This window comes from Balaenoptera musculus, chromosome 5 (assembly GCF_009873245.2).
Source record: "Balaenoptera musculus isolate JJ_BM4_2016_0621 chromosome 5, mBalMus1.pri.v3, whole genome shotgun sequence".
NCBI classification, from domain to species: domain Eukaryota; kingdom Metazoa; phylum Chordata; class Mammalia; order Artiodactyla; family Balaenopteridae; genus Balaenoptera; species Balaenoptera musculus.
Genome location: NC_045789.1, coordinates 38,036,862 through 38,064,708, shown reverse-complemented (window position 1 = coordinate 38,064,708; position 27,847 = coordinate 38,036,862). Strand labels below are relative to the sequence as shown.

The 27,847-nt window shown below is 42.2% G+C and overlaps 1 protein-coding gene across 4 annotated transcripts; it reads right to left on the bottom strand.

Annotated features, from left to right (window-relative positions):
• On the bottom strand, positions 1–27,847 carry TMEM192 (transmembrane protein 192). 4 transcript variants are annotated; one of them, XM_036853389.1, is made up of 6 exons: positions 23,434–25,860; positions 20,919–21,065; positions 16,199–16,463; positions 12,591–12,725; positions 6,439–6,541; positions 8–6,117 (listed from the first exon to the last, which is right to left on the bottom strand). In XM_036853389.1, exons 1-6 carry the CDS (start codon positions 23,644–23,646, stop codon positions 5,979–5,981), a joined length of 1,002 nt encoding a protein of 333 aa, XP_036709284.1. In that variant the 5' UTR covers positions 23,647–25,860; the 3' UTR covers positions 8–5,978. The 4 variants fall into 4 exon arrangements, with proteins under 4 accessions (XP_036709285.1, XP_036709284.1, XP_036709287.1 ...); XM_036853392.1 differs by lacking the exon at positions 23,434–25,860 and adding an exon at positions 27,339–27,728 and having other exon boundaries at positions 9–6,117; XM_036853391.1 differs by lacking the exon at positions 23,434–25,860 and adding an exon at positions 27,737–27,847 and having other exon boundaries at positions 10–6,117.

The window sequence follows — 27,847 nt, the reverse complement described above, 5'->3', positions numbered from 1 at the left end:
CTCTCTGTGCCAAAAAAGAGGCAGATGACTCTACATCTTTATAAAGTCTTACCAATGCAGAAGGCAAAGACCTACATCTGCATAACAACCATACTCTTGTCAACTGTGCTTTGCCTGTAGCCTCCCATAACCAGCTCTCCCACTCCTTAGCATCTTCTTTTGTCCTTAGCTGGATGGTATTTAAGGTGGTGGCTTGGACCACTTGGGGGAGTTACTCAGTATTCCTGGGTATCTCCCATGTTTGCAGAAGGTATACATGTTATTAAACTTCTATTTGTCTCCTGTTTACTATCTTTTATTACAGACGGGTGTCAACCAAGAACATAAAAGGATAGAGGGATATTATTTTACCTCCCCTACACAAGGTTTGTTTATACAGCCTTCTTGGCCCTAAATTCCCTGTCTGGTGATAAGGATGTCTTCTACCCTCCTGGTGTTACCAGACCAAACCTGGGTCCACTCACCCACCATGCTGCAAAGCCAATCTACTGACACCAGGTTGTGGTGAAGAAAGTACAGCATTTATTTCAGGGCCCAAGTAAGAGGAATGGGCAGCTTATGCTCAAAAGACCCAAAACTCCCAGATGGCTTTCAGGGAAAGGCTTTTAAAGGCAACAATTGGGGTGAGGGTTGCAGGGTACATGACTTTCTTCTGATTGTTTGGTGGTGAGGTAACCAGGTGGTGTTCCAGGAACCTTAATCATCAACCTTCTGGTTCCAACCAGTCTGCGGTCTACGTGCTTGTGGTCAGCTTGTAGTCGCCATCCTCCACCTGAGTGGGGTCTTAGTTCCTGCAGAACAACTCAAAGATATGCATCAGATTGCTATGTATAGCACTTGAGGAGGAAGCAGGATTCTTTTTATCTCTGCAGTATTGTTTCTTGACTGCTTTTCCTTTGTGTCTGCATTCCCTCACTCCTCTAATTAGTAACTGCTTGTGCCTGCTCTTTGGAACTCAGAGAAGGCCTAGGAGATTAAAGCCCTTTTCTACAAACAAACAAAAAACAGAGACATAGAGGGGCTTTTGTACCCAGGAGAGCCCTGCCGGGTCCTGCTCAGTTTCACTGGGGAGGGTACCTTTCACATGGCAGATTTATCTCCTGCTTTCTCAGGGAAAAAGGAGGGTAAGAGTTTACTTCTGTTTTTTGTTTCTTAAGTGACTTTTATGAGTGGTAGCGTTTTGTTGTTGTTGTTGTTTGGGATTTTTTGTTTTTGTTTTGTTTTGGCCATGCTGCAGGGCATGTGGGATCGTAGTTCCCCGACCAGGGTTCGAACCCATGCCCCCTGCAGTGGAAGTGCAGTCTTAACCACTGGACTGCCAGGGAAGTTCCAAGAGTTTACTTCTTGTAGTGGATGTTTCTCAAGTAACTTTAGTTCAAAATAACCAATATGCCAAAGTGACATATTTTGAGATGACATATTCTGAAACCCTAAGGTAAGGGAGATAGAAGGGGCTGAGTGGGGAGGAGGCCTCACTGAGAAAGAGACATGAAAAAAGACTTGAAGGAGGTAAAGTTACATAGGAATTGATCATTCCAGGCTGAGGGAACAGGGGTGCAAGGTCCTGAGGTGGGGGTGTCTCAGAGTCCAGAAACAACAATGTGACTGGAACAGAGGAAGTGAAGGAGCAGGAAGAGGTGAGGTGGGTGGGAGCTGATTTTCTAGAGCCCTGGAGGTCACTGCCAGGGACTTGGGATTTTACTGATTAGGGAAACCTCAGAGTAACACGGTATGTCAAGTGTGTTTTAGAAAGATCTCTTTGGCAGCTACACTAAACACTGATGCTTGTGTGGGGTAGTAGGGGCGGGGGGAGGGTGGTGGTTAGAATCCGAAAGACCACTTAAGAGACTATTGCAACAATCCATGTGAAGGTGATGGAGTCTGACTCTATTTTAAAGGAAAAGCCAGCGACCCCTGTGGAGACAGAGAAGGCTGTGGAGGAGAGCTCGGCCTTGAAAAATGCCTTTCAGCCGTTGCAGTGGAGATCTAGAAGAGAAGCTGGGTATACACGTCTGGAGGTCAGGGAGGACACATCTGGAAGTGGCCAGCTTGTACACTGCGCTATAGCCATGAGGTCAGCAAGAGTGAGTGCCTATGGAGAGAGAAGAGGCCCAGGAGACACTAACACCAAGAAAAGGAGCCCGCAAAGGAGACAGGACAGGAGGCCAGTGTGGCTGGAAGAAAGACAGGAGGCTGCAGTGTCCTGGAAGCCAGAGTAAAGAAAATCAATCAAGGAGGGAGTGGGCAACTGAGAGGAAGGGTGCAGGCAGGCTGAGGAGGGCACTCAGCCCTGGTAAGAGGTATCCTACCCTTGGCCTTGATAAGAAGTTCCAGTAGAACAACAGGATGAAAAGCTGGGCCAGACTAGAGAGGCTGGGAGGGGAAGAATTAGAGACAGGCTTACGTGGTTTACAAATAAACAACCTTCCTTAGGAAACCTAGGAAATGTTTTGAAATTTTTGTGATTTGTGATTGGCATATATTCAAGGTTTGTTTCCTGAAGAATTCAAGAGGCTAACAGATGGGAGTTTTGTATTCAAGGCTCACAAGAGCATCTCTGATCAGTCTGTGAGATTACCAAATAACAGCGTCTTCTGTAAAAAGGATGGGGAGAGGATGTAAAGTTCATTTTGTTTGCCATTCAGTTTTCTGAACGGAAGCTAAATTCTTTCCATAAGTCATCTAAACATCAGAATCTCCATAAGGCCTAATTTACAGAAGGAGAACTGTATTCTTCAATCCCGATACTGGCTTGTCTGTCTGCTGTGTTCACTTCCTCCCCCGTCATGCCCCAACCCCGCCATGAGAATGTAGGTTTCACGAGAACAGAAACCACCTCTGTCTGACTGACCCCTGTTCTCTGGTGCACACCGGCTCTCAACTAAATGTTAAGTATTAAATGAAATGAAATGCCTGTGTATGGAGACATTTTTGGTTGTCACAACTGGAGGTTGCTACAGGCATCCTAGCAATCAGAAATACTGCTAAATATCCTACAACACACAGGACAGTCACCATAACAAAGATTATACAACCCAAAACGTCCATAGTGCCAAGGTTAGAGAACCCTACCTTAGAGGAAAAAGGAAAAAGAATTAATTCATGTGAAGAAAAACGGCCTCCAGCAGAAGCCTAGGGGTGTGGGTGCGTGTGTGTGTGTGTGTGTGTGTGTGTGTGTGTGTGTGTGTGTGTGTGTATTTTTGGCTGCACTGCGAAGCTTGTGGGATCTTAGTTCCCTGACCAGGAATTGAACCTGGGCCCTCAGCAGGGAAAGCACAGAGTCCTAACCACTGGACAGCCAGGGAATTCCCAAGCATGAGTATATTAAAATTCCCTCAAACACTGCTGGCTCTCACCCAGTGTGGCTTTAGGAATTCATTTGTGTGAACTTTCCACCAGTGCTATGGGGACAGAATCCAGGCTGTAGTGTTTGAAGAGTACATGGCAAAAGAACCCAAAACAAACTAGAAAATATTTCCAACAAATATAAACTGAAGACTATCCTTATATATAAAGGAAGATGTTTGTTAGAAAAAGAATATCCCAGGAGAATAATAAGCAAAAGACTTACACATGTACATCACAAAAGATTTGTAAAAGGCCAAAGAATATGGGAAAAAAGCTCTAATTCATTAGTATTCAAAGAAATGCAGTAAGTCATGATGCTATTGTCATTTCAAATAAAATCCCCAAATTAACAATATAGAAATACAATACAGATGTATACATATATACCCATAATAAAATGTTACTTTACCTGCCCTAGTTCAGCGCCATATACTCTGCCACCCACTTTCCTACACCACACTGGCAGTCTGATCCTCGTGAAACTAAAACCAACTGCCACTTCCTTGCCTGGAACCCTTCAGTGGGCCCCATTCCACTGCAGGCCCCTTGGCCTAGAGAGCGTTAGGGTCCCCAGAATCTGCCACTGGTCGTTCCTCCTCCCATGTCCAGCATCACTCTTTGGGCTCAAGCTATACACAGTGCAGATGATCATCTGTAGCTGTTCGACCTTCTTGTTTACTCATAAATTTTCCTGGAATACCTAAAGCCTTTCCCCCCAGGAAACTCTATGACCTGGAGCCCCTACGGCACTTTGGGCTTACTGTCATCATTTCACTTAGCACAGAGCCTGGAAATCCTAGTCCTCTCCTTAGAATGTAAGCTACAAGCTAGGACTGTCTTATTAATTTTTGTATCCACGGTGCTAGCACAGTATCTACTTGGTGCGCAGAATGATTAACATTTAAATTGTTTTGTTCATTCCTTTCTTTCATTTTCTTTTATTGTTTTAAATGTTCAGTATTGAGTTTAGAAAAGAGTGTTGGTGATTATACAGACAGCCCATCAGAACTTGAGTATTCTAACTTTTTAACTATACCTTTCTCTGTAAACCAATGTTCATCACATAAACCTTAGAAACTGACTGTAGATCCAAACTGAATTTAAAAGTAAATGAGAATTAATCATCTACCACATGTATTTTCCCTAAGGAAAACAGCTAAAGGCAAAAGCTCTTCCAGAACATAGAGACAGGTTTCCACAGAAGGCAATGGCTTTGAGACATATTAAAAAGGAAGGAAAAAAGAAAAAGAGAGGAAGGAAAAGTCAGCAAACTTGGATACAATCTTAACTTTAAAAATACAACTTTGGCTTTAGTTTGTGAATGTTGTCAATTTGGGGACTCAATGGTATTGACTACAGGTGACACACAATCACCTTGACCTCAGCAGAAAACCTTGAGAATGCTCCACAATGGCTGTATCTAAAGGAAACAGATGTTTGCCTTTCATATGTATGGTATGACCCAATGAACACATCCCTTGCCAAATAGTTATGTATAGCTCAAGGATTTTTAAATCAAATATTGATTATTCAGCTAAATAAAAAAAGAATTTAGCAGCATACATAATCACACATATCCCCTTCCCTCATGTTAAGCTTTCACACAGAAGGCTTTCTGAGGCAGCATGTAAAGGTGCCAAAAGCAAACTGATACATGAAAAGGGCATGCCAGGAAAACTGGAGAAAAAATGCCATTTACTCATAAATATGCTTCATTTTATCTGGAGAATTAGATATGTTTAATATCTATATATAAGTTGATATGACATTTTTTTCATCATAATTTTTAAGTATAATCCAAGACTAAAAAACATATTCTTCTTTCCTTTCAAACTTAAAGCTACAGAAGACCCCTTTCCTATCACTGAACTTATTGATCCAAAGACAGTCAATACTGAAATACATGGCTACCTCTCAAAGAAGGGCCAAAATAAAGAGAAAGCCGGAAGTCTTCTCTAACTATTTCAGCTGCTGCCAATGGCAGGCGCTCCTGCTTTCACAGGCAGCACTGGTCGGTCTAACGCTGGTCCAAGTAATCTTCAAATCTTATTTCTGGAGAATGGAAACCTGTAGGGGCTGCAAAGTAAATCATCCAGTGAGACCTTGGTCCTACAGTGACGAAATTCTTATAAAAGCTATACGGGCCAAGGCCATCCAATACCACACAAGCATATAAAATACATAAGGCTCCACAGGATAAAACACTAACCATGAGAAATGATGACTTCTCTCACCAGTATAGAAGTGGGAAAAACTCAAGCCCAGTTTTAAATAGGTTGTCATTTCAGACTTCCTCTATAAAAAGCCAAATTATTACCAGGTCCCAGTGAGTATGGAAGAAGTGTTGGTCAAGGAGATGTTTAATCTATACCTTTGATCCTAGCATAAACCAGGCAGTTAAATAATTTCAAAATGTGCAAAACAGACATTCCCCTTGAGTTCACAAGGCGCTACAAAGTGTCTTTCAAATGATCCACGAGTCCTACTTATTAAACAGCCACACAGGTGAGAACCAAATTCAGGTTTCCAGCAGAAATTGTAGAATGTTACTTGGCAAAGCTGCATTTCCCTAAGACAGCTTGTCAGGTAGCCGGTCAGTCTAAATTACTCTGACTCCTCTGGAATTGCTGTCAAATCCCACTTGGCTGAGAGCTGAGGTCAGAGGACGTGAAGGTCAGCAGACGTTGGCTGAGCAGGGCATTGTGTCGCTTCAGGTACACTATGATGTCTCCCTGCTTCTCCACAATCTCTTCCAGGCTTGAGAGAGTCCTGCACAGAACCAAGGTATTCATGGGTTACACATGTTCACCAACAGTCTCTTTGCAAATGGATCTCTACTAGTTTTCAGTACAGCACGTTATATCTGTTACTTTTTCTTAGATTTTATAAGCCAAGGCAATATCCCCAAACGAGATTCTTTCTTTAGACTTGGTTTCACCACAGCTGAGAGGAAGTAAACAAATCAAACATAGTTATAAACATATTTTAACATATGCAGAGTCCTAAACTCCAAGCATCAGAATGGTCTCTAGATTTCCAGATGGAATAAACTTTTAAATCTCTTTCGCTAATCTTTTACTCCACACTTACCTGAATCCAGTCTCCGATGTAATATTGCTGGGGTAAGCATAGATTTTTTCTTCTTCAAGTACATCAGGCTGTGGCTTGGCTTTATTAAATTTTCGAATTTTCACTAAAATAATAAAGTCATTATTGTCAGGTTATCCAATCACGAAAAATTTTCTAATTCCATTTATTCAAATTTCATTAGTAATTGGCTATTCTTTTCAAGTAATATGCAAAAAAAAAAAAAAAGGTTCATAAAGTGAATAAACAAATAGGGAAAATGTGCTAAAAGGGAATGGAAATGCTGATGCAGAGGCAGGAGAAGAGTCAGGAAAGAGTCATCAGCGCTCACTGCCCGGAAGTGAAGACACATGGAAGAGCCAGGGAATTCGGCGACCTGGAGGCCACTGACGAACCTGAAGCCCTAACCCCAACATGAGTGCCCTCGGAGCCGTGACCTTTGGTGAGGTAATCAAAGTAAGAACAAAGTAATGGGGGCAGTGCTGATCTGAGAGATGAAGGGACACCAGGAATGCACCTGCACAGAGCAAAGGCCATGTGAGGCCACAGCGAGAGGCGGCCACCTACACACCAAGGGAGGAGCCTCTGGAGAAGCCAGGCCTGCAACACCCTGATCTCAGAGGTCCAGCCTCCACAACTGAGAGAAAATAAGTTTGTGTGTCTTAGTCACCCAGGCTGGGTATGTGCTCTGGCAGCCCCAGCAGCCTAATGCACGTGGGTAGAAGTCTGCTGCAGAGAGTTGAATAATCAGACACAACAAGGCTGTTGTTCCCAACCTCGCAGGTTTGGCTACAGACTGAGCCGAACAATTTGCATGTCTGAGTAAGAGCCACTGTCCGGGGGCCCTGCCCCACCTGCGTAATAACCCTGGGACACGGCTGGAATGAGGACTCCCACCACAGATGGTGACAAGGGATCAAGAGAAAGGGCTGAGCCAGGCCTCAGTGATGGCAGTGACTGTCCAATGAGACTGGCCTTAAGAATTGTTCGTGCAGCTCCAAATGGGTCAAGTATTCAACATGTGGGAAGGGGGAGGGGAGGTGGGTTAGGCCCCAGCACAATTTTTTAAAACTCCACATTTGATTCTTTCCTTTCTTGTAACAACCCTTGAGATATAATTCACATACAATGCAATTCCTTCAAAGTGTACAATTCAATGATTCAGTACATTCAAAGAGTTGTGCAACCGTCTCCACAATCAATTTTAGAACATCTTGTCACCCCAAAAAGAAGCCTGGGATCCATGAGCAGTCACTCTCTAGGTACCCCCACCTCCAGGACTAGGCAACCACTAATGTGTTCTCCTTCTCTATAGATGTGCCTGCTCTGGGCATTCCAAGTACACAGAATCATATAATATTTATGACTGGCTTTTTTTTTTCTCTCAGCATAATGCTTTCAAGGTTCATCCATACTGCAAGTGTCAGTGCTTCATTCCATTATTCCTTCCTTTTTGTGGCTGAATACTATCCTCTGTATGGATAGAACACCTTTTGTTGGTCTAGTCATCACTTTATCCTAACACCATTTAGGTTGTTTCCACTTCTGGCTGCTATAAATAATGCCATTTGGAACATCTGTGTAAAAGTACACATGGACCCAGAAGTGCATGTGCTGAGTCATATGTTCAACCTGTCAGGGAACTGCCAGGACCCACAGATGATTCTGATGTGACTCTCAGATGAGAATGAGGCTGAAGAAGATTAAACAAAGAGGTTAAAGAGAAATGTGAGAAGGTTAGGAGACATGCAGAGGGTTCATCAGAAAGGACCAGAAGGAAGTGGTCAGTGAGATGCCGAAAGAACCAAGTGAGGGAATGTAACAAGAAGCCCTTGACTTTTAGGTGGTGGCCAAGAGAGTTAGAAATGAGAAGCCCCTCACACAAAAACAGACACACACAGATCAATGAAACAGAACAGAGGACACAGAAATAAACCCACATGCTTATGGTCAATTAATCCACGATAAAGGAAGCAAAAATATACAATGGAGAAAAGAATCTATTCAATAAGCGTTGCTGGGAAAACTGGACAGCTACATGTAAAAAATGAAATTAGAATATTCTCCAACACCATATACAAAAATAAACTCAAAATGGATTAAACACCTAAATGTAAGGCTGGAGACTATAAAACTCCTAGAGGAAAACATAGGCAGAACACTCTAACATAAATCACCACAATGTTTTTTTGGATCCATATCCTACAGTAATGGAAATAAAAGCAAAAATAAACAAATGGGACCTAATTAAACTTAAAAGCTTTTGCACAGCAAAGGAAACCATAAACAACACAAAAACAAAACCTACAGAATGGGAGAAAATATTTCCAAACCACGAGACCAACAAGGGATTAATTTCCATAATATACAAACAGCTCATACAGCTCAGTATCAAAAACAAACAAACAACCCAATAAAAAATTCAGCAAAACTCCTACACAGACATTTCTCCAAGAAGACATCAAGATGATCAACAGACAAATGAAAAGATGCTCAACATGGCTAATTAGAGAAATGCAAATCAAAACTACAATGAGGTATCACCTCACACCAGCCAGAATGGCCATCATCAAAAGTCTACAAGGGCTTCCCTGGTGGCGCAGTGGTTGAGAGCCTGCCTGCCAATGCAGGGGACACGGGCTCGAGCCCTGGTCTGGGAAGATCCCACATGCCGCGGAGCGACTGGGCCCGTGAGCCACAATTACTGAGCCTGCGCATCTGGAGTCTGTGCTCCGCAACAAGAGAGGCCGCGATAACAAGAGGCCCGCGCACCGCAATGAAGAGTGGCCCCCGCTTGCCGCAACTAGAGAAAGCCCTCGCACAGAAACGAAGATCCAACACAGCCATAAATAAATAAATAAATAAATAAAATTTAAAAAAAAAAAAGAAAAAAAAAAGTCTACAAAAAAAAAAAGTCTACAAATACAAATACAAATAAAATAAAATAAAATAAAATAAAAAGTCTACAAATAATAAATGCTGGAGGGGGTGTGGAGGAAAGGGAACCCTCCTGCACTGTTGGTGGGAATGTAAATTGGTACAGCCATTATGGAGAACAGTATGGAGGTTTGTTAAAAAACTAAAAGCAGATTTACCATATGATCCAGCAATCCCACTCCTGGGCATATATCCAGAGGAAAAACATAGTTCAAAAGGATACATGCACGGGACTTTCCTCGTGGCGCAGTGGTTAAGAATCTGCCTGCCAATGCAGGGGACACAGGTTCCAGCTCTGGTCTGGGAAGATCCCACATGCAGCGGAGCAACTAAGCCCATGCGTCATAACTACTGAGCCTGTGCTCTAGAGCCCGTGTGCCACAACTACTGAAGCCTGTGCACCTAGAGCCTGTGCTCTGCAACAAGAGAAGTCACTGCAATAAGAAGCCCTCACAATGCAATGAAGAACAGTCCCCGCTCGCCACAACTAGAGAAAGCCCGCACGCAGCAACAAAGACCCAACGCAGCCAAAAATAAATAAATAAAAATAAATAAATCTGTTTAAAAAAAAAAGGATACATGCACCTCAATGTTCATTGCAGCACTTTTTACAATAGCCAAGACATGGAAGCAACCTAAATGTCCACCGACAGATGAATGGATAAAGAAGACGTGACACATATATACAATGAAATATTACTCAGCCATGAAAGAGAATGAAATAATGCCATTTGCAGCAACATGGATGGACCTAGAGATTATCATACTATGTGAAATAAGTCAGACAGAGCAAGACAAATATCATGATATCATTTATATGTGAAATCTAAAATATGATACAAATGAACTTATTTACAAAACAGAAATAAACTCACAGACACAGAAAACAAACTATGGTTTCCAAAGGGGAAATGGGGTGTGCAGGGAGGGATAAATTAGGAGTTTGGGATTAACAGATACACACTACCGTATGTAAAATAGATAAACAACAAGGACCTACTGTATAGCACAGGGAACTATATTCAATATCTTGTAATAACTTATAATGGACAAGAATCTGAAAAAGAATATATGTATCTGAATCATTTTTCTGTACACCTGAAACTAGTACAACACTGTAAATCAACTATACTTCAAAAAAAAAAAAAGATATGAATAGCCCCTCGGCTTCTGATGGCACGAGAACAGCGCGCCCACCCAAGGGCAGACGGAGACTGAGCGCTGGGCTCCACCATGCAGCCCGGGAGAGCTCAACAAAAGAGAAGATGGGGCCATCAGGGGGCCAGGCGGGATGCCAGGAAGCCAGCTCTCCAGGACAAGTAAAGAACGCATCTCAAGGAGGGAGCGAGCCACTGTGTCCACTGCCACTCAGGAGATGAAGGCTGAGACTCGACTGTCCCATGAGGCTTGCCTCTAAATTGGAGTTACGTTCATATGGCATCTCCTTATAATGGTGTCTTCCACATAATAACTCCAAGATAAATGAAGAAACTTGGAACAAGTTTAAGTTTCTTGAACTGGGGAAAAGGAAATAACAGTTACAGAATATTAAAGTAAAAGTTAAGAGGCAGAAATAAAAGACAATAGCTCAACAATATAAAAATGTCCATCCTTCAGACTCATCTTTGTGGGGTTTTTTTTTCCTGAAGGTGTTCCTTTTTTTTTTTTTAATTGAAGTACAGTTGATTTACAATGTTGTGATAGTTTCTGGTGTTTGTGGTTTTTAAAATAAATTAAATTGCATGCAGTCAGCATATATCAGATCACAGGCCAGGCAATAACATCAGTGCAATCTACATGGAATGAGAATCTTCCACTCTTCCTTTCCACCACAATAAGCCAAGGAAAGCTCTCACTACACCGCAGGACACTGGACATGGGCCTGCTGCCCCTTACAGTCCTTTCCTCCTGAGCTGAAGCCCGATCATCAGGGCTACTGGAAGGCTGGTAACTGAGTGGCATTTTTTTGAATCCTTGCTTATTTTTAAACAAATGGAAAGCTAATCAAATCACCGCAAATCTTTTAAGTTTTATTTTCCTAGTTTTTTCCTACAGAGACAGTCAGGTGCCCAATGAGAAGAGTCCATCTTGACTTATAGAGATTAACCACTTTACTGCAGACAAATTAGTCAAATTTAGATTAGAATTAGTATATCAAAGAATCATGTCATGAAGAGTTACTATCAGCATTACCAAAACTAGGTATCTTTTAAATCTTTTTAATATAGAGAAGCAAGAAAAATGCATGTATCAGGGAATCAACCTTAAATTTTTTGTGATACACTGAACAAAGTCAACATTTGTCCTAGAAGCCTTAAGAAGAGGCACAAAACAGTAAAATGAAACACAAGCTTTGGCCCATGTGACTTTTCCTTCATAACTGAAGAAATAATCTCTTTCAAAATGGACAGATAAGGTATTTTATTGTCACAAAACAACTGTTGCTCAATGCCACCAAATTAGCTGCTATTACAGATTTTAGTGCATGTCAGTACTGCAGCAGAAATGAATCTTGTTTCTTTCAGGCTTGGATTTTTTTCTCTTCAAGTATCCTTCCATCTATCTTTCATGTTAACATGTTTGAAGCTTATTTAATCTTACCACTGAGAGTTCTGAGAGACAGCCAGACAGAACAATCCTCAGACAGTTCTAAATTTAGAAAGAAGTGGGTTCTTAAATGGTTTATCAAAATCAAGTTTGGGCTAAATGCAGTTTTGCATGTATTAACTTATTTACTTATTTTATTTTACTTTTATTTTGCCACACAGCCTGTGGGATCTTACCCCTACCAGGGACTGAACCCATGCCCCCTTCAGTGGAAGCGCAGAGTCTTAACCACTGGACAGCCAGGGAAGTCCTATATTTAGCTATATTTTAATTTAAAGCCAGACTTACATCTCAGTTGCCTTTGAGGACGCAAAAGTTTGTAGATCTTTTTTCTTTTTCTTTTTTTTTTTTTTTTTAATGAAAAGCCTTCATTCTAGTTGATAAGAATTTGTGGATGACACAACTTTAGAAATGCGACTCACCGGTATGTTCCTGGTGGTTTTAAATTAGAGGAGTCTGGATGTGGTCAGCAATGAGCTATGGGGTCTCAATAGGGTCTCGGCCACGTAGAAAAGGTTTCCCGCCAGAAAGGTAATGGGCTGGGCTTCAGGTGGGGATGCGACCAGCAGTGAAAGGCCTTTCTATAAGAACAGGCTCCTTGTCATTCTCACCTGTGTACACGAGCAGGCACGTCAGGGAACAGACCAACTCCACAGCCAGGGTGGCCAGAATGAGGTCCAGGTACAGCGCGCTGGGCTCGGGGAAGGAGTGCTGCAGGCAGAGCAGGAGGAGGAGCGCCGTGCTGCCTGCGGGGAGGAGACGCAGCGTGGGTGCGTGAGCGGGGTGGGGCGGGGCGGAGTCCCCGATCCCACGCCGCCGCCGCTGCCGCAGCCCCCGCAGGGGTACCGCAAGGGCGCGGGCACCCACCCAGCTAGGCGGCGACGAAGGAAGGTAGAGGATGGAAATCAAACACAACACGGCTAAGAGCAAATGATGCCCCATGACACAAATACTTAAGAATCTGGACTTTTTTTAAACTCAAGGAGTGAGTTTCTACGAGGACCCGGTGGCCCCTTTTGGTCGTGCAGCACAGTCAAGGACGAGGCGAGTATCCAGAAAAAAACCGGGGACACGCTGCTGACCTTGGACAGATGACCTAACACCTCCACTCCTCGTCTGAAAAATGGGGTGACAATAAATATTAGCTGTTTCTCCCCTGCTCAGCATATCCATTATTTATTTTTGAAGACCATTTTAACCTCATTCTGCACTTACAGTCTGAAGACTGTCAAAGAAAAGTTTAGGGGCAGAAGTCATTCCTGTAGTGTTTTATCTTAGAATTTCCTAAAACTAACATATCTATCCAAGTCTGATCAAGGCTGGGGAGATGCTCATTTGATTTACCTTCTGCTTCTTGGTACAAAGGGGTGACTGTGAGCCAAAGAACCCTGTTTAAATAACCTATCAGAAGTCCCTCTACACAAAGCAATGGTCCAGCACAAATCCCTAAGCCCTTCCCTTACACTCACAAATGTCACAGTGCCTTAGCATGTTGACCAATAGCTCAATTTATGAATTAGTTTTGTGTACAAGACATATACAACTTTACAGCTTTAGGGAGAGGAAAAAACTAGGGAAAAACCTCTGCAGGGAAAGTGAACACACAGTTTCCAGAGGATTTCTGATGCCCTGAGCAAGGCCTGTGTCAGCAGTGTGGCAGGTCACAGGGTGAACTTGCAGGCTGGCAGAAGAGACTGCAGAAGTAAGACATTCCCCTGAATGATAAGCACTGTGGACATCATGAGAGCACCCTGCCCAGCACCATGTCTCCAAGGGTCAAGTTTTCGCTTCAGTGAAAAGAACAACTAAATATGCAACTTGCTATGCAGCTAATAACATTTGATAGAGTTCAGGATGTATTTCGATCTAAGGAAGGAGAACAGATAAATCAGATACACATTTTCAACTTATTTGGAAGGAAAGCAAAGCCCCTTCTCCCATCTCCACAAAATAAAGTAAAATCAATTTATTTTTCTCTCTGCAGAGAATAACAAGCATCAGGATGAAGCTAACCATACCCAGCAATACTATCAACAGGCAAAAAAAAAAAAGAATGGTTACACCCTTCGGATTAGCTGGAAGTTCTATATCCTCATAGATTTACCTTCTTTTTCTTCAAATAAGACAAAAAAATATTTAAAGAAAATAGAAACAAAGTAAACACCTGCCCCAATTCTCCTGGATTTTCTGGGTCCTTATATGAGTAACTTAAAAGTGATGCCGTCTGTGATTAAACTGAGGGTCCAATTGTTTAGAAACAGATTGTGATTAAGAGTCACATGTGTAGCAATAATTTGAAAGTCAGAGGAAAGGCAAAGATTAGACAATCTCTTGGTGGGCCTCAAAAATACTATCTCCAGACCATCAGTGGAGAAACTGAACATTATTTTGGTCAGTATACAAATAGGTTTCTGCTTTTCTCTTTGTCAGAGGCGCAAAGATTATAGGGACATCTTCTGGCCATAAACAAGTACTGCAATCAGCAGTAGAATGTAGAAACCGCAATCTTCCTCTGGGGGCAGTAAAGGCCGCCCCTTGGAGATGCTTCAAGACCAGCCATTCCAATACAATGCTTCTTTCACTGCAACCGCTGGGCCCTCCCGCTCCCATTGACAACCTCGCTGAGCAGATGAACTCACAGCCTGCCCTTTAAGAAAATGCACTACCAGAACACAGGAAAAACATTAAATTCTGTAGAGCTGTTTTTCTGGGGAAAAATTAATTTCTAATTTGGTTTCAAAATGTTCAAACATTTATTCTGGACTCAAATTGAAAAAGAGGGCTTTTTAGAAAAGGTAGAAACCTTGACAATTAGGCAAAAATACCTAAAGAAGTTCAGTTTAATTCCATTAAGCCTTTAAATTGTCTGCATCCTGGATAGACTTTCTGACCTTGCCTTCAAAATTGTTTTCCAGGTTTTCTGTTTTAGTAATACATCTTATTATATAACAGTCTTTCTCTTACTGCGAGAAAAGCACCGAGCTTCATTTAAAATAAAACAATTCCCTCTTATCCTACAAGTATCAACTAGCATCAGCTGTATATCTCCTTGAGATGAATAAGTCTGCTAGTATCAAAAGGGGGAAAAAGTCCACATTTCACACAGGGGTACCTTGCTCATAATGAAGGGGACAGAAAATGCTACCCCAAAATATGCCTCCTTTGTCTTAAGGATTATTCTAAGCTGATTATTTTTAAGAAACGGCAGACACAGATGAAGCTCTGAAAACCAGGTAGGAGTTACCTTTTACAAGAGACATTTACAATCATAAGGGAAATCTCCATTTGTAAGGTTATATCCCTCTCTGTACCAGGATGACTCTAAATCTCTAGAAACTCTAATCAATGCAGAAGGCAAGCATAACAAACTTACCCTTGTTTACTGTGCTTTTCCTGGTCACCTCCCAGAACTATCGCCCCTTCCCCAACCCTCCCCATCTTCTTTGGTCTTTAGCTGGAGATATTATTTAAGAGGGTGGCTTAGGCCACTGTGGAGTTACTCAGTTTTCCTGGGTCTCTCCCATGTATACAGGAGGTATAATGTTATTAAACTTCTATTCGTTTTTCTCCTGTTAATCTGTCTTTTATTGGTGGAATCTCAGCCAAGAACCTAGAAGGGTAGAGGGAATATTTTTCCTCCCCTACATAACAAATACAGATTTCAAAGGGAAATATAAGAAAAACTTCAAGACATTAAGGTGATCCTAATTTTAGTGGCCACATCACTCTCACAAAAATGAGAGCACGGGGCTTCCCTGGTGGCGCAGCGGTTAAGAATCCGCCTGCCAATGCAGGGGACACGGGTTCGAGCCCTGGTCCGGGAAGATCCCACATGCCGCGGAGCAACTATGCCCGTGTGCCACAACTACTGAGCCTGTGCTCTACAGCCTGTGAGCCACAACTACTGAGCCCGTGTGCCACAACTACTGAAGCCCGTGTGCCTAGAGCCCGTGCTCCGCAACAAGAGAAGCCACCGCAATGAGAAGCCCACGCACCGCAACGAAGAGTGGCTCCCGCTCGCCGCAACTAGAGAAAACCTGCGCGCAGCAACGAAGACCCAACACAGCCCCAAATAAATAAATAAATAAATTAATTAATTAATTTTAAAAAAATGAGAGCATGTATTTGATTATAAAATCAAACTTAACATTTTCTTTCTGCTGTCATTTATTACACTCAAGCAAGCCACCGAATAGCTGAGTGAGACAACTGGGCTTACCAGTGGAGTGTATCATTAGCGGAAGGCTTTTAAGATGCCTTGTTGACCGGTAGATCTTGTTATAGCCTCGGTTTCTTACTTTGCTGTGGTGATACTGGATGTATCGTTCAAGAAGGAAATGCAGAATCCACAAAATCACTTTTCCGAGGATTATGACTGTCTGAACTTTCAATGGGTTGGTATAGTTTCCTGGGCACTTGTCTTCAATTGGATTGGGGTAAGAACAAAGCACACCTGTTAAAAATGCTAAAATAACAAACACAATCTGGTGGAAAGGAAAACAGTAGAATTAATATTCAATATTTGGATTTAAGAAACAATAATGACCATCCCCAGCACATACTCTTCAGTATCCTACTTTTATGAGTTTAAAAATACTTTCTTTTTGCCATTTTTACAAACTTTTTAAACAGATAATCTGGAGAAAAATTTGCAGAAAATTTGGGAAACAGATAAAATCACAAATAAGAAAATAAAAATCACCCCAAATCCCATCTAACAAAGATGAGTACTTAATGTTAAATTCAATTTCCTGCCCACTTCTCTTTTATTAAAAAGAGTAAAAAGTTAATTTAGCACCTCAAAACTAACTAATAAAAATCATGAATTAAAAAAGTTTATTTCTAGCTTCAGTTTTAAGAGAACAAGAATAACTATCCAATTAGATTGACAAAAATTTAAAAGATTGATGTCAACATATGGGCAAACAGACAGCCTCATAAAATGCTGACTGGTCTGGGAAGTGCTGCTGAAAAATAATTTGGAAATATCTTGACCCAGAAATCCTACCTTAGGACCCTATCACTCAGAAGTAAAAGCACAGTACCTAGGATATATGGACACATATATTTACTGCAGTGTTCTCTGTATTTGAAAAAAACCTGTAAATTGCCCAAGTATATGTATGCATCCATAGCAGAATATTTGAATAAATTAAGGTATACCCACTCACATAATAGAATGTTATTCAGCTATAAAAGAATTAACTAGGCAACTTCCCTGGTGGCACAGTGGTTAAGAATCCTCCTGCCAATGCAGGGGACACAGGTTCAATCCCTGGTCTGGGAAGATCCCACACGCTATGGAGCAACTAAGCCCGTGTGCCACAACTACTGAGCCTGTGCTCTACAGTCCACGAGCCACAACTACTGAGCCCTGGTGCCACAACTATTGAAGACTGCATGCCTAGAGCCCGTGCTCAACAACAAAAGAAGCCACCGCAATGAGAAGCCCATGCACCACAACGAAGAGTAGCCCCCGCTCTCGTCACAACTAGAGAAAGCCCAAGTGCAGCAACAAAGACCCAACACAGCCAAAAAAAAAAAAAAAAGAATTAACTAAAGCTCTATGTATTAGTTTGGGTGGATATCTATGACATATTAAGATTAAAGAAAGTAAGGTGTAAAGTAGTAGTTCAAAGTGTGGTCTCCAGACCAGTTAGAAATGTAAATTCTCAGGCCCCAAATCAAAATCTCTGGGGGTGTGGCCAGCAGCCTGTAGTGTAATAAGCCTGCCAGGGTGTCTGGTGCATGCTCAAGTTTGAGGAACACTGCTGTTGAGTAATAAATACCGTATTATCCAATCTTTTCTTTTTTGGAAATGGGGGACATCCTTTTATAATGTGGTAATCTTTTTGTATACATTTGTATGAACTTAACAAAAGACACTGAAAGAGATACAGTGAACTGACCCCATTTATTAACTCAGGGAGAAGGGGCGAAGCAGAGAAAAGGGAAGATTATATCTTTGTATACTTTGGTAATGTTTTACTTGTTAACCATAAGGCAGTATTATTCTGTAATTTTTAAAAAAATCAAAGAAAATTTTAAATGCTGTCATTAGCTTCCATCACCAAGCATCCAATAGCAGCCAATCTTAGCATGTAATAAATCTATTTAAAATTTATGTGGTTTGTCAAGAGCAGTAATATTTGCTATAGCAGCTCAAGATGCACATCCTCATAAAGCAGAAAGTAGAAAAGTCAACATATTCCCTCTACTGTAATATACTGTACATTGAACCCAACTGATCCATTTTATACAAAGTAGCATATAAAGACATTAGTTTTTCTTGTTCTTTAACATAAGATTTTCTTAGCCCTAAAATTAGGGCAATCAATCCCATAGTATCGAAGGCAGGCAATTTAACGTAAAAAGTTTTTTTTAAGTGGTGTGTGTGTGTACTGTACGTACATAAAGAGTATGTTATATTCTTTATATAATTTATAATTATATAATTTATAAATTATATTAATACAAAGAGGCACAAGGAAAGAAGCGCTTCAGCTGCTATCTGGGGATCAGGAAGCCAGGGCAGAATCCGGCCACTTATTAGATCTACATGAGGAAAACGGGTGCACCTCTGTCCTCAATGCACTCAGTCCTGAGTGCAAGTCTTCCGCAGTGCACCTCACTGGAGCAGCAGCTGGGCCAGTCCTCAACCACATCCACCCTCCTCATGAACACCCAAGGAGTGGCGAGAATCTGCCTTCTTTTGATCTTTCACATTGCAGCAAAGAACAACTACAGCCCCTAGTGTTTGAGACTGTAGTAACCAAAATGAGGAAATAATTAACAGACTTGGAGCAGAGCCCCCAGTAAGCCTACAAGACCATTCATACATGTGTCTTGTTTTGTTTTTATGACGTTGAACTTTATTTATTTATTTTTATTGAGGGATATAATTGACATAACACTGTATAAGTTTAAGGTGTGCAATGTGTTGATTTGAAACATTCGTATATTGCAAAATGATGGCCACCGTAGCTTTAGCCGACACCTGTATCATGTCACATAATTACCATTTCTTTTTTGTGGTGAGAGCAATTAAGATATCTAGTCTCCTAGCAACTTTGAAATTTATATTAGTGTTGACTATAATCACTACGCTATGCATTAGATCTCCAGGATTTATTTATCTAGTGGTTGCAACACACATTTTTAAAAATTCCCAGACATTTGTAATTTTATCATATAAAACATGGGGCAACAGTACACTGATTTCTCTGCTTAACACTATTTCCTAGGTGTAAATAAATAGATAAATTTCCACGTCAACATATATAGATTTATCTGTATCTTTTTTTGTTTTTATAACTGAAAAAGTAATACATGGTAAAAAAAAAAAAAAGATTCAAATAGTACAAAAAGTAAACATTAAAATATATTAGGTGTCCCTTCCACTGAGGCGCTCAGTACAACTAGCATTAAAAGGGTCTTGTGAATGCTTCTGGAAATATTCTATCACAGAATACAGGAATAAACGTTAAAAGTTTCCAGTACCAATTCCAATGTGTGGGCGGGGGGAGGGGATGGCGGAGTGGGGCGGCAAATCTCTGACACCACCTGGAGACAGCACCAGATCCCATGGGTTAAAGGCTCAGTCCCACAAGACTGCCCTCACTTCAGACGCTAACTGCAAGTCCAGGTTGTTACCAGTGCTTCTTACCCACTGGCTACCAGTCAGAGGTTCCCACAACCCCCTCCTTGGACTTTAGACACCACTTACAAATCCAGGTTGTTACCTGCACTTCTGACTGACAGGCTATAAATCAGAGGTTCCCATCAACTCCTTCTTGGGTTCAATTAGTTCGCCAGACTGGCTCACAGAACTCAGGAAACCTGTTTACTCACCACATTACCAATTTATTACAAAGGATATTAAAAGATACAAATCAATAGCCCGATGAAGACATACTTCCTGCCAGTTCCCAAACAAAGGAGCTTCTGTCCTGGTGGAGTTAGGGGGCCTGGCAGGTGGTTCATAACAAGTGTTCTAGCTCACCAACCTGGAAGCTCTCTGAACCCCCTCCTTTTGGGTCTTTATGGAGGCTTCATTACATAGGCCTGGTTGATTAAATCATTGGCCATCGGTGGATGATTTAACCTCTAGCCCCTTTCCCATTCCCAGAGGCCAGGGTGTGGGACTGAAAGTTCCAACCCTTTGTTCCTGCTTGGTTCCCCTGGCAACAGCCCCCATCCTTAGGTGCTTTCCAAAGTCATCTCACCAACATAAATCCAGCAGTGGTGGAAAGAGGTTGTTATGAATATCAAGACACCCATTTCACCTTTAAGACTTTGAAGCGATTTTAGGGACTGAGGACAAAAGACCAAAAATTATAACAAAAGATGCTCCCATTGCTCTTATCACTCAGAAAACTCCAAGGGTTTTGGGAGCTGTGAGCCAGAAACCATGGATGAAGACCAAAGACATATGAGAACTATATTTTGATCATCTGAATGACCAAATATATTTCTTATAAGTCACAATATCACCCATATACACAACATTTCTCTCAACACCCTTTTAAAATGTACAAATAGGAACATTCTATTCACACCATTGTAAACCTCATTTTTTTCCATTCAACAATGAACCGTGAAGGGTAATCTAAATATATACACATCCACCCCAAGTTTCTCCTCTAAGTTTCTCTTTTAATATTGTATAAGCATTCCTTCGTATGGACAGAACATACAAAGCATCTTCTGGGTGGTGGCAGTTTGTAGTTTCTTCGTATTACAGACAACATTGCTATCATAAATGATATCCTTACATGTGTGCAAATATGTCTACAATAAATTATTTGAAGTAGAGATATGAGTAAAAAAGTATGCACACTTTAAATGTTAATAGATACAGCCAAACTGCCCTCTGAAGAGGTTATAAATTTTTGAAAAACATCGCCTTTGGATGGATCACTTTCTCCCAGTTAACTTACATGTATCAACAAGAGAAGATTTGCAATGATGACTGTAGGAAGAGGGTGGAATCTGGGCCTAAAATGAGCGTGTAATGAGTGATGTGGGAGATGCTGGGTGTCCAGAAGGGGGTCATCTTCAATACTTTGGATGAGATCCAAGGAACCCTGAGGTGCAGAAAAAAGGAAGCAAGCTATAATCACCACTCTCTGGATTATGTTTCCAAGACAAATCTACTAAACTATAAAGATTTAAAATTCATTACACAAATTATAGACAAGAAAACACACTCCCTACCTAAAGCCAATTTTGAAAAAATACCATAAACTTCTTGATGACTACTGTAAACAAACTGGTAAAAACAATTATTAAAACAAGTAGAAGAAATCTTAATTCTTTATCTCCAAATGAGGTAAGACATGAGATTATGTATAAATAATCTCATTAACTATCAATTATTAATCTCATTAATCTCAAATAATTTTCTTCAAGCCCTCAAAACTTAGATATTGATTTATTTAACATTATATATATACACACACACACACACATATATATATATATATTTACATTTTTGGCTGTGCCGTGCAGCATGTGGGATCTTAGTTCCCTTACCAGGGATCAAACCCGTGACCTCTGCAGTGGGAAGCGCAGTTTCAACCACTGGACCACCAGGGTAGTCCCCAACATTATTTATATTATTGATAAAAATAATTACATATGGTTGCAATTCTTAAGCTATATCTCGGTGTTCCACAAAATTTTGGAAAGCTGGTTGAGGCTTTACTAAGAGGTCTTAAACTTTCAATCATGAGAGAAATATGTTAGAGTGTTAATAGATACAGATCACCCTGATAGACCCTCCAGGAGATTTCAGTATGTAGATACCAGATTCTCAATGAAAACAACTAGCTGCAATGTCACTGAAGTAGCCAGCAAAGGCTGAGCTGCAACCTCAAAATCTTGTTAGTCATGTTTAAAGTTAGGGTCTTGACAGGAACAGCATCTTAGGTATCTGGTGCATAAAACAATCTCTCCATCTCAGAGCCTTACTGAAAACTGTTACATATAAGGCACTGTTCCTGAGATAAAAGAATATAAGACACAGTCCCTATTCAAAAGGAGATTATATTTTCATCAGGGAGGTTAGGATAAAGGCATGCAGGACTGAACAATATAAGAATGCACAATAGAATATAGTGTGTGGCATATTATGGGGCAGTACATAATAAATTAGCAAATGAATAGCACAAATGATGCAAAAAATTTAGGTTAGATAATTGCACTAGAACAAGAGGGAAATGAAAATTTAGTGGGAAAAGGCGAAGCCTGAGAATTGGATTTGGAGATAGAGGATATGGGCTCTTCACTTTGGAAGGGGTAGAGAGGGGGACCAATGGTGTTAAGGGCAGGCTGCTGTGCACCAGGATTATAAAGAACACAGCGATCTGGGAAATGACCAGATCTGGAATGGGCTTCTCGATTTCCACGCCCAGGCATTCAATGCTGCTGCAATTTTTTTTATTCAATGCTTAGATAGCTTCCTGTTTAGTTTGCCATAACTCATGGAGCAATTCTGATGATTTCTATTCTCTTCCAGACTCCTCTGCTTCTAGCTTTCTCAGTTACCAGCTGTCCCACCTTTACAGCTCTTCCCTTAACTAATGTCCATGAACCTCTCCAGGCCATCCTTCCAGCCTCTGTGCCCATTCATCCCTCCCCCACCTGTCAAGTGTCTGTCTTAGCAAAAATGCTGCCTTCTCTGATGCCTCAATGCTGTTCCAACTGCCTTTTTCATCTGACATTGTAGTTTTTATTTCTGCAAGTTTGAGTGGGTTTATTTTATATCTCCCATGTGTCTTTTTAACCTTTGGAACATACAGAAAACAGTTATAATTTTTTTAAATGTCCTTGTTTGCTATTTCTAGCATGTCATTTTTGAATCAGTTTTAATTGACCCATTATGTCATATTTCCCTGCCTCTTTGCATGCTTGATCATTTTTTCCACTTTATTGAGATATAATTAACATGTCACATTGTGTAAGTTTGCATACTATGAGTTGATTTGATACACTTATATATTGCAAAATGATTACCACCATAGCATTACCTAACACCTTCACTAAATCACATAATTAGCAATGCCTGGTAATTCTGGTCTGGATGCCAGACATTGCAAAATTTACCTCTTTGGGTGCTGGACATTTTTGTATTCCTATATTATTGAGCTTTGTTCTGGGATTCAGTTAAGTCACTTGAAACAGTTTGATCTTTTTGGTCTTTCTTTTAAGGTGCTTTCTTAGGTGGGATCATACCATGTTTGGTCTAGTGCTAGTTATTCCCCACAAGTGAGGCAAGACCTTTCTGAAAACCTAATACCCTGTGATTATGAGGTTTCCAGTGTGGCTGGAAGAACAGGCACTATTCCCGGCCCTGCATGACAGCACTGGTCCCTCTAGTCTTTCTGAGTGGTTTTTCCCCCAGTCCTCAGGGAGTTTCCTCAGAGGCACGAAGAACAGGACTCAGCTGAATACCTGAGGGGACTCTGCACCTCTTCCGAGCTCTCCCTCTGCGCCGTGCTCTCCTTTCTGGGTTCTCTGTCTTGTGAACTCCAGCTGCTTTGGTATCCCCAGATTCAGCTCCATCTCCTCAACTCGGGGTCTACTGAAGCCCCACTTGGTCCCCCTTCCTCTGCCCACCCCGAAAACTCTCTCAAGGCAGTGAGCTGGGGCGATCATATGGCTCATGTCATTTGCTTCCCATCTCTCCAAGTTCACTGTCCTTCATCGCCTGATGTCTATGATCTCAACAAGTGTTTTTTCATATATTTTTTGTTTTGTTTCGTTTTTTGGGGTTTTTTTTGCTTTAAAATATACTCTTTTTTTCTCCAATTATAAAAATAATACATTATCCAAACAGACAGCTTAGGAAGCACAAAAATCCACCCAGGAAAACGACAACAAAAGCCCCTCCATCCCACCAGCCAGAGGTAAGCGCTGCTGGTGTCTGTGACAAAGGCACACCTGAGGCCGTGCACCGCGTACAGATGATGCCTTTTAAGTCCGGGCAGAAGACAGAAGAACTCACACTAGAAGGAAGGCTGCAGTAAGGCTCCAAAGTTTCTGCACATAGAACGGTGGCCTTAAAGTCTCCTCCCCTTGACCATTTTTGATGCTGCAGAGCCCTACCCACCCGCGGACACAGGAAGAGCACGTCCCAGCTCCCTGGGGACAGGGCTGGCCTCTCCTCCTCTCAGCCAGACACCCACGTCCATGGCCACATGAGATGCCCCAGGGCTCCACGGGGCATAGTGGGGACATGCAGGCAGGGACCCCGAGACTGTGGGTGCGACCATGTATTCCAGAGCGGGCACCAGGAGACAGGGCTGGAGTCCCAGCTCTGCCGCCCACTGCCCTTGGACCAGGCAGTCTCTTGGGCCTCAGTTTCCTCGTCTATAAAATGGGAATAACGCCTACCTCATGGGCTCTTGAAGGGACTAAATAAAACATGAGAAGGTCACAGCACTGGCATATCTCAAGGGTCAATAAATGTCACAGTTCCCATCACTCCTTCCCATTAACCTGCTTCGTGTCAACCCTGTGGCTCTCATTTTTAAAAAAACTGTCCCTCTGAGCGCTGACCAAAGCCCGGGGGGTAAAGGGGAGGTTTATCCTATCCAGAGCCAACCCGAGTCTAGATCCAGCCAGGCCTGCCAGGTGACGAGAACCCGTGAGCCAGGGGCCTGGACCCTGGACCAGAGAAGAGCAGACTGGTGAGGGCTCTGCCAGGGCCACGTTCACGCTGCAGAGCAGACAGGGCCCAACAAAGGACGGGCCTGTGTGGAGGGGCCCCGTGGGGGGCGGCACCGAGGCTACCCGGCAGACCTCGGGGGAAGGAAGCCCTTTCACCGGCCAAGCTGGAACCCTCCCTGCAAAACAATGAATCCCCCATCATTGTTTTGCCTTTAATCACATTTTTAAACACTTGACATACGAACATCTGTTCCCTGATGTTTTGTCTTTGTGCGTCTGTCATCCTCAAAATGAAAGTCCGGAACCTTCTGCACTAATTTTAAAGTCAGGCTGGACGTTTAGTAATGAACAAAGCTGCTTAAATTTCCCTCTAATTCTCTTTAAGTCTTCATGAAGTTTATCATAAGTAGGGTCATCATAAGAGAATTTCTGAATCATTCCAATCAACAATTCTAAGACCTTCATCTTTTTGCTGTCTTTCTCAGTGGCGTAGCGGTGCAGGAGACATTTCCAAGCAAAAGCAAAACCCTGGTACCACCCGATCTCAGATCCGATTCTAGCTCCATGTAACGTGCCATACTGTCTTCCTTCAATCATACCCAAACTACTTCCTTCTTCATAGCCTTCCTGATAACCTTCCCCGTGAAACCGCTTCTGGGGAGGTGAAGTCCACTTCCGGGGGCGGCCGCGCCTGTTTTTTCGTATATTATATACAGGTTTTTGGTTCTTTCAGGTAGATGGAAGGACAAGGTATCAAAGTGGTTCGAATAAGGTGTGCTTCACAAGGGCAGGACTCTACATTATACTATGTTCTTTGTACCTTTAGTACCTGATACACAGCAGGTACTCAATATGTGTGCTGAGTGAATGAAAGACGGCCCAACTTCTTGAACAGTTGGGATCTGGGAACTTTTTAAAAGGTAGCATTGAAACCCTGACTGTAAGACAATAGTCTACTTTATCTCCCACTCGTTCCCTCTCATGCACCTTCTCCTCTAGCCTGCATGAGCTTTCTGGAATGCCCCACAAATATCTTATCTTTTTCAGAATACAACTCATCCTTCAAGGTCCAACCAAAACTTATATTCTCTATAAAACTTGTCCTGCCAAGTGTTTTCTTTCTACTTTAAAACTCCTAAAAAAGTACTGCCCATAATATTAATTTGGAATATTTCTTATGCTGCCTTGTATTGTTTCCTTTATGTGTATGCCTTTTGTTTTCCCTGACTACACTGAAGGGGCTGGGGACAACATGGTTTCTATGTCACTTATTCAATGTTCATGAAATACAATGTATTTGGTGACTACATCAAATACACTGCCCTTTGGAGCCTATAGGAAATGTGGGAAAACCATACAAACAGCACCCTCTGGAACTCACCATCTGCAAGTGAAGATAGCTGTTGTTTTTTCCATACCATCTCCTCCCTCTTCTTTTGTGACAATAGCTACTTCCTTTGGGGACCCAATGTCTACCTCTGCATTAAGTCTCAAGGGGAACATCCTTTGATGCTCTTCACCCTCCTCTGGCCTGGGGTGGTCATGAAACCAAAAAGGGCTGGGCCAATCCAACTCTCTCTCAGAGCAGCAAAGCAAACGGAGTCCATGGTTGAGGCGATCCATCCCAGGACAGATTCTGAAAGGACTCCTGTGTCTCTGGATCCCTTGAGCTGCCCTTGTTTGGATCCTTTCAGAGGCCTAGGTGTTCATCTACCCTATATCCTTTCACATAAATCCCTTTCTTCCTTAAAGTAGCCACAATTGGTTCACCCACTTGCAAACAAAGAACCGTTAACTAAAAAGCCTTTGTCTCTCTTAACTCAATTTAGGTGTCTGGGCCTAAGACATGGCACACAGTTTTTAGCTTTCTACTGAGTGGTAGAGACCATATCCACAAAATACCAAAAGCAGGCGACTTGCTCAGATCTAAAGTTATGTAGCTATTGGTGAAACATTACTCTTCAACTGTTTGGTGAAACAATTTTCTAGGGTTGTACTAATCCCAACGCTAAAAGCTACAGACCCAAGAACCCTGGGCCAGCTTAGCACCAACCAAGAAGCATTTACTGCACACATTTTGATGAGTCTCTAATTTTCCTCTTACTCATTTTCTCCACACATTGTCAGTTCATGAATCTCACCCTTAAAAAATTTAGAAACAATCAGTTTTTCTTTAAATATATATGAGGCTCAAATCTACTTCCAGGTGTTACAGTTAGCTTTCCATGTTCTCAACTGAAAAAAAAGATAGAATTTTTTAGTCTTATCATTAGAAATTGTTCGGTCTTTATTTAGTCAAGATAACTGAACTATAGTCACTATTTGCACAAGAATCTAAGGTCTTGTGTAGGGCTGGAACTGTGTTTCATGTGTCTTGCCTGATGCACCTCATTCAGTGGTAGGATCACAGTAATATTCCTATTAATCTATTAACTCAAATCAGTGCTTTAATATAACTATCACTTTGCATTTTTCAATTGCAAGAATTTTGTGCCAATGAGCAACCCAGTTAATTCTGGGCACAAATACATGCTTTTCCTAAAAATGTTTTAATACATTTAAGCAAAGATTTTTGCAATTACTCTTCACTCTGTACACTATATACACTGTAACTAATGCACTGTTTTTTTAGTAATCTGGTTTGGATCCAAAAAAGTAAAGAAATTTAAAAATCCCTTCACTCCTACCATGCCCCGATTCAAAACATCACATTGTTTTTCTCCAATGTGGGTTTTCGGGTGATGATAACGACAGGTCTGCCCGCGGGACGCCGCAGCCGCTCCAAGTCACAGCTCTCAGGGCCAAGGCCGGGACCCAAGAGGAGGAGGACTCGCCCCTGCGCCCGGGCGTCCGACCGGCCCCGCTCCCGAGGCCACGCGCGCACCTAGGGCCGCCCCAGTTCCGGGACCCGACACGCGTCCGCATGGGGCTGCCGCCCGCCCGGCCTTCCGCCGGGAAAATAAGCCCGGGGCCAGCGTGGACCCCGACACCGCCCCGGTGCCTCCTCCCACAACCCCGCGCCCGGGCAGCCCCGCGCAGGAGGCGCCCCTCCAGCCAAGGCTGCCAGCAGCATCCGCGCACTCACGTCCTCCATACTGCCCGCCGGCGGAGGCCGCAGCCCTACCGCCCAGCCTTCGCACCTGCGCCTGGCACCGCCTTCCAGGACCCGCCCCGGGACCCACCCCTCGCTTTCAAT